This window comes from Rutidosis leptorrhynchoides, chromosome 3 (genome assembly GCF_046630445.1).
Source record: "Rutidosis leptorrhynchoides isolate AG116_Rl617_1_P2 chromosome 3, CSIRO_AGI_Rlap_v1, whole genome shotgun sequence".
NCBI classification, from domain to species: Eukaryota; Viridiplantae; Streptophyta; class Magnoliopsida; order Asterales; family Asteraceae; genus Rutidosis; species Rutidosis leptorrhynchoides.
Window position 1 is genome coordinate 585,776,584 of NC_092335.1, and position 7,697 is coordinate 585,784,280.

The 7,697-nt window shown below is 30.2% G+C and overlaps 1 protein-coding gene across 1 annotated transcript; it reads right to left on the reverse strand.

Annotated features, from left to right (window-relative positions):
* On the reverse strand, window positions 1-4,313 carry LOC139898732 (histone-lysine N-methyltransferase, H3 lysine-9 specific SUVH1-like). The gene is made up of 3 exons (XM_071881501.1): window positions 4,203-4,313; window positions 1,645-3,818; window positions 1-270 (listed from the first exon to the last, which is right to left on the reverse strand). The coding sequence occupies exon 2, from the start codon at window positions 3,758-3,760 to the stop codon at window positions 1,700-1,702; it is 2,061 nt and encodes a 686-aa protein (XP_071737602.1). The 5' UTR covers window positions 3,761-3,818; window positions 4,203-4,313; the 3' UTR covers window positions 1-270; window positions 1,645-1,699.
* Between the last annotated feature and the right edge of the window lie 3,384 nt (window positions 4,314-7,697).

Genomic DNA, 7,697 nt, shown 5'->3' on the forward strand with positions numbered 1-7,697 from the left:
TGCAAAAAGCATCGTCAAGAGTGCACAAAACATTATAAATAAGAGACTAGTACATGGACAAGCAAAAGCATAGTCACCTAACAATAAGACAAAACAAGGGCTAAACATGCCCACTCCCATACGAAAGTTGATGTACTTGATACTACATTGTCACGATAAACACATCTTAATTATAACTTATGAACCCGTTCCTAATGCTTGATAAGAATTTGGGTTGCCTTGAGCAAACTTCATTTCATTTTCACCTACATACTACAATTTCATTTGCTTCTGCCAATAAACAAATAACAAATAGTTAGATATACAGTTTCAGATCATCGAATTAACATTAACATTCCTTGCTAAACATTCCTTGCTATTAAAGAGTTGCTTTCAGTATATACCAATTGCACAAGTAAATATTATCACCCGAAAAATATGAGCATTCGAAGGTAGTAAAAAACAATGCATGCAAGGGTCCAAATAAACATGTTACAAATATATGTATAGGTAGAATTCTTTAGTCCAACTTCTAGACTTCTAATGTTATTTTTTTACAACTTCCTCTGTAGATTTTTTCAGAAATCCTTTTGCAGTATTTAAGATTTCTTTAAGTCTGTTTGGTTCTTTACACTTGGTTATAAGCTATGTTTATCTTTATGGTTTAGTTTAAGATTGAAATGGTCATACGAACCAAGTGCTTGTATCATGATAAAAACTAATAAAAGAGTAATTAACGATAGGTAATCAACATTCAAGAGGCTGATTAGCTCTCCAAGGGTTTACTTTCGAGAGGTAACCCAATCTCTCCAAGATATTAATAAAACTACTTAATCAATAATTTTGATAAAGCCCTATATATATAAATAAATCTTAACTTGCTCCCTAAGACTTGCCTAATATATTATATAAGTTCCTAATAATACTTTTCTAATTATATAAATCTCTAAAGAAAATATCAACTAATGAAGTTGATATATAATATATATATATATATTTCTTAATAAAAAATATGACACATATCATTACTCCAGCCCAGGGAGTATTACTACGATCCAGATTGTTATTAAGATAGAATAATAGATAGATTTTATTATTCATTATTATAAATATAGATAATAGACAATATATTAAATACGTTTTATTATAATTATTAAGAAATATTGTTAGGATCTTACTTAGGAACCATTGTCTTTTCTAAAGCAGAAAACCACTCCAAAATTTTCAATTTGATAGCGACTAATTTTCGCATCTAAATCCGCCATTCTTTAGTTTCTCGAAACACGCCTAGTGAGTATGCATATTGTCTTACCCGTTTGATAAGCTTATAATTTCTAAATTTCAGCATAACGTTGATTAATTACCCTTAATTATAGGCTCATCCTTTCATACAACCTAACCATTATAGAACACTTTACCAAGTACCGACTAGCTAATATCCTAACACCTTATTTGAGACCTACATGTAGCTTATACTGTAACAAATTTACATGTAGTTTATATGATCAAAAGATGATTTAGATGACCTTATAAACTAAGTATTATGAATTATCAGCAAGTGCTTTCACATTAACTTTAAAATCTAGCAAGATGATAAAAACAATCAATAATAATATATGACATAAAAACCAATTAAACTTAAAAGAAATAAGAAAACATACTTACCTTTTACAAAAGACATCGTCTGACATGCACGATCTTCACAACTTAACCCCAACCACTAGTAAAAATAGCCATTGCATTGCGACGATCCACATAAACATGTTTTTCTCCGGGACCCACCTCTGTCAGCGCTTACCATTCCATAGCTGTACGTTAACTCCTGCATAGGAGGAATATGCTTAATCGCATAAAACCCAATATGAAGATACGACCCATTGACATTTTCACGAACAATCGGTTGCCAATACACATTCGGTGAACAACTATGGTTCATAAAACGACCCACATTTCCCTCGTTTTTCGCACTAATAATCAACGGATAAGGAAACTTAACCGGTTCCTCACTAGGCATAGGCTCTATAGGCGCAAACGAACGCGTAGCATCAAACACATAATCATCATCAAAATCCATTACATTTTCCTGCACTACACCTGCATATTCACATATAAAACCACCCGCACGAATCGGGTCCCACGACCTAAGTCCCCAACCTTTATTACTTGTTTTAAACACCTCTAAACGGACTTTTAAACCCGCTTGCGAAATTCGGTTCCTACAATTATGAGGACAATCACACGAACTACTACATTCATGAATCAACATGTTATGAGACATAAGAACACCGAGCGAGGTATACGGCATGTACCCCCCGTTTCGTTGAACACACGGGCAATTAGTCGAAGGTTGACACCCAATTGAGCAACCGCAATTTGAAGACGAACTGATAACAGGAAACGGTTTTGTATACTTAACATATTTTATATAAGTAAAATAAGACGGGCCCTTTTCATTATCCACTTCGTTTACAAGACAAACGGGTTGACTTTCAGCTCCAGATGTCAAATCGGGTAAAATTAACCCGGGTCGAACCGTAACACCATCTTTCCATAACTGTATCGATTTCCACAACGTAAACGCTTCAGGCTGACCTGGCACTCTAACCAACTTATACTTAAACACATTAACACCAGACTTAGCTTTATCAATCCAAGATTCATGTATTCTATACAAACCATCATATACATACACCTTCCCAGTTGGATTAGCAACATCTTTAAGCCCCCGAATAACCCTAACTTCATTAGCCCGATGTAAACTCTTTTCTAACGCAAGGTTACCCCTAACTAATTGTTGATCCATCACCTGTTTATCTTTCCTCTGGACCCCACCTTGTCCACTGTAAATCAACACCTCACCATCATCACCTTCATCATCATAACCGCCAGACGAAACGATACTAACCGCTAACGGTTCGTCTTCACCCGAAGCCTTAATACCCATGTAATCGATTCCCGCCATACTTGGTGCGTGCAATCCAACCAAACATATCTCCATTCGAAAAAAGAAAATGTCCCCAATTTCAACACCAGCGACCCCACCAAACCTCTTCTTTGCATTCGCGCGGGCCCCTTTATACATTAAAAGGGTACCCGCTTTTAAATCTGCACGTCGAATTGCACCGTTCTTTGCCGGCTTTGTATCATCAAGTTGTGCTATTTTTCTTCTGAGTAAATTATATACCACAAGTACATGGTCAACGTACTCCTTATCACTATCAGCTTGTCGACGGGTATCAATTTCCAAAAGATTGAAATCTCTTAATAACTGAGCAACTATCGGGTCAAGGTCAACATCAGGAACATTTTCGCCCGAATTTCTAGTTTTTCTGCGTACTGTCTGTTTTTTCACATTACCATCACTGCCAATTTCAACGTTATCCCTATCGAAACTGTTCTCAAAACCATCACTTTGACTATAATCATCCTCGTCTGCAAGTGTGTGTGCTCTCGTGGTCCTTCTTGACGACCCTACATCACCGTTTTTTGAAACTGGCGATTTGAAAGAACTGATAGGGACCGGTGACGGGATAGGGTGACCGCGTCCTGATCCAGGTTTGTTTTGGGACCCGTTTGATGAATAAAAAGGGAAAAACGGTGCAGCGCCAGGTGGAAATGGGCCCGTTGGAGGAACAGATGCGAAGTTTGAAGTTGGTGGTGCATTAGAATCGGGTTGAACTGGAAAAACAGGAACAAGACATCGCAACGGCTTAACGGTTAAGACCGTATGCTTGTTTACAGGACCCGAAGGCATAGAATCAGAACCAAATGTACGATCCATCGAAATCACACAGCTTTTCAAAGTCTCATAAACTCAATTTACTCATACAATCAATCGGCTGAAACACACAAAAACATATAAAAATGCAAACTTGAAATACAACATGGAAATAGATTCATATAAATAGATGAATATCACAATCAATATCTAGGCTTCAGTAAATTCAGTAGATTTCACACTGTAAATATTGAAACCCTAGAATAATAGGGAAATCAGAGAGCGAATACTCCAACACAAAATTAAAACGGAAAACGCATGATTAAACGTACGGTAACAATGTGAAAGAACAAAAATCATTGATTGGGGAAGCGCGTTGAAATTAGGGCTTATAACTGACACAAAAAAATTGTATGAAAATATTTCAAAAAATAATTTGTATTTTCATTCTGCAAACATAAATCAAATGAAAACATTTAGATCTTGAGAAATTAGAAATCATTACCTTTTGGGTATGAAAATTTGGGCGAGTGTATTGTAGCAGAAAATGAGATGAAATTTAAAACGAGCTATGAGTGTACAGGTTTTATTTATTCACGTTTTGTTCTCATTTTATAAATTTATAATAAATTTAACGCCAACAACTATTTCTTGTATGCTGACAAATTTAATGCTCCCCGTTCCTGGCTGTAAAAAATGTAGTAATGTACTCCATTATTTCGTAATTTGTAGTTTGTAATAATAATAATAATAATAATAATAATAATAATAATAATTAATTAATTAATTAATTAATAATAATATATATAAATAATAATTAATTAATTAGTTAATACTACTGCCTTTCCAAAAAATAAAATAATAATTAATTAATTAATAATAATATATATAAATAAATATAAATAATGAAATAATTCCTTTTAGATAAGGATATGATATAACTATAACTATTAATTATTAACTATAATTATTAATTATAAGACGAGATTACAACGGGGTCTTCGTCTTATGTCGAAATAAGTTCAAAAGAATTATTTGGTAAGTGAAATTCCTATAGTATGCATTTATTTCATGGTGAATTCCTTTTGCTAATGTTCGTGATATCCTAACAATAGAGCTATGCACATTGCACATAAGGGTACATTGGTCTTTTTACTCCCTTTAAGTTTTACCGGTATAATATTACCCATTTCTTTCAAACTCCTCTCATTGACGAATTTGGAAGTTAGAAAAAACTCTAGAAGCTATTACATGTTCGATATTCCTCAAAAATGGTTAACGATCTATACCACATGCGTACAGTGGATGACGAATTCTAGATAAATTGTGACACATTAAGCATAGTCTGTTATCCTGCGTATCAAATTTTTAAACTGTTTTCATGAATTCAATTACCTTTCGACCAATTCCGACGATTTACGAACAATTATTCGTAAATAATTATGCACTTCTGTAATATTATAACTATTAATCTATAAGTAATAATAAATAAAGTGACATTTATATAAATAATAAAACAATTGGGAACTAAATAAAAAATAAATACAAGTCATGAATTAGTAAAAAGAAAATAATACTTATCATGTAGTAAATGTAAAAAAATATAATAATAATAATAATAATAATAATAATAATAATAATAATAATAATAATAATAATAATAATAATCATAATAATAATAATAATAATAATAATGAGACTAAAGAATCTTAAACAAATACATCCTTATGTTGACTAAAAATAAAATATATATAAAAAAAAGTATAAACTAGTACCACCTATTGTTGACTAAAAAAATTATAAAATAAAATAAAATCATAAATTAGAACACCCTTATGTTGACTAACACTCTAATACTTGCACTATATAAACACCCCTAGACTCCTAGTTTCTCATTCACAAATCACACCAAAATCCCCTCTCTAAAAACTTGAAGAACTCTTGAGGTAATATTTCCTTTTCATTTTCTTATTTACTTTTATTCATTTTATTTATTTCTTATATTTTTTACCTAATTGTTATTTTAAATTGTTAATAAATATTCACATCAGTAGTATTTGTTTGAAAATTATTTAAAACAGTAGTAGTACTTATAAAAATAATTATGATAAGTTTTGGAATATTATTTGTAGTTAATTATGAATTAATATTAATTAAACACAAAAACCATATAAAATTTATAATAACAATATACACAGTAAATAAAAATAAATAAATAATTTTTATGCATTCATAAACTTTGTCTAGGTCTGAGAAAATTATAAAAATTAATTTATGGGTCGAATTAATAATTATTACATAATTAAACACTATTATTATGTAAACAGAAGTTAAATAAGGAAATAATTGTAAAAATAAAGAAATATTTTTATAAATATTTTTCTACAGGTTATTTAACTGTAAGAAACTTATAAATATTTTAAAAATAACTATTTATGTTTTTTTGGTATTTTATGTATAATTAAACTTGTTTTGTGATTAAAATATGAATAAAAAAACAAATATAAATACAAAATTGTAATAAAATACTTTCTTAAATTTTTCTACTGATTTTTATAATTAACTAAGACTATAAAAATTATGTATATGATAATTAGGTATTTAATTAATTATTAAGTATTTATGGATAATATTGGGTTAATAGAGTACTATATTATTAAGTATCTTGTAAATTAAATAACAAATAGTATAACTAATTATGTTATATATTGTATGTGTTAGTAATTAGTATATTATAAATATTAAATTAATCTAAGTCAATATAGTAATTATAGCTTGAATAATAATGCGTATATAATTATAAAACTATTAATAATTATGTAATACTAATAGTAAATATATATATATATATATATATATATATATATATATATATATATATATATATATATATATATATATATATATATATACACATATATATATATACATATATATATACATATATATATATATATATATAATTAACTTAACTATATTATTAAAAGTTTATACACCTATAATATGTGAAGGTTATAATCAAGATAACGTGCACTATATATGAACCTCACCGCTACATATGGCCTAGGGTGGTCCTTGTTGCCTTATGGGAACTGCTTGTGGATTTCGAATGCCATGACATAGATTCTGGTCAAGAATCCTGGGCGCCCGGTAACAACTGATCATTCAAGTGACTTGTATGATAGCAACAAGATTTGAGATAGTCGTACAACGTCTTGTTAAAGATTATAACCCGAACTTTCTATAATTGGAAAGTTACTAAAAGTGGAAACTTTCCATAGATAGTAACCTTTCTGAAAATGGAATTTCTTTTAGAAAACCATTATCATTAGTATAGTTACTATACTTATGTCTATTAGACAACATCTGATCGTACATTCTATCTCTAGGTTGAGATTTCCGGTATACCTCAATTACAGCTACTTCCTAGTGAAATCTTTGATGTGCTATTTTAAGGTGAGTTTCATTTGCTCCCTTTTATCTATATTTTTGGGCTGAGAATAAATGCAATATTTTTATAATTGATAGATACAAGTACAAACTATTATGCGACCAACATGAGTATTTTTATTGTGTTCATTTGAAAAATGCAAATCCCTGCTTTGTAATATCATTAATTGCTAGATGAACTAAATAGGCAAACGGAATTATTATAAGTAGCGCTATTGGGAGTAACGTCCCGCACTGTTGACCTCAGGTCAATTGGTGGTATAATAATGATCTCGACAATTACATGTATTGTTACGGGATAAAATCGTTTAGTTTTGATATTATACGCTCTTGGCATACTTTTGATATATATGATATATCGTCTTTTATTATATTAAATCTTGTGATCTATTAATGAAATCATTATTTATAATAAACCTATGAACTCACTCAACCCCATGTTGACTTTTTAAAGTATGTTTATTCTCATCTACTTAAATATTGTTTCCGCTGTATATCTGCTGCTTTGATGATGTTTGCTTGCCATGCTTGGAGTCTTCATGCATTACAT

What these genes read in the sequence shown, in the direction of transcription:
- LOC139898732 (XM_071881501.1), bottom strand. Translation starts at nt 3,760, where the DNA reads ATGGATCGTACATTTGGTTCTGATTCTATGCCTTCGGGTCCTGTAAAC.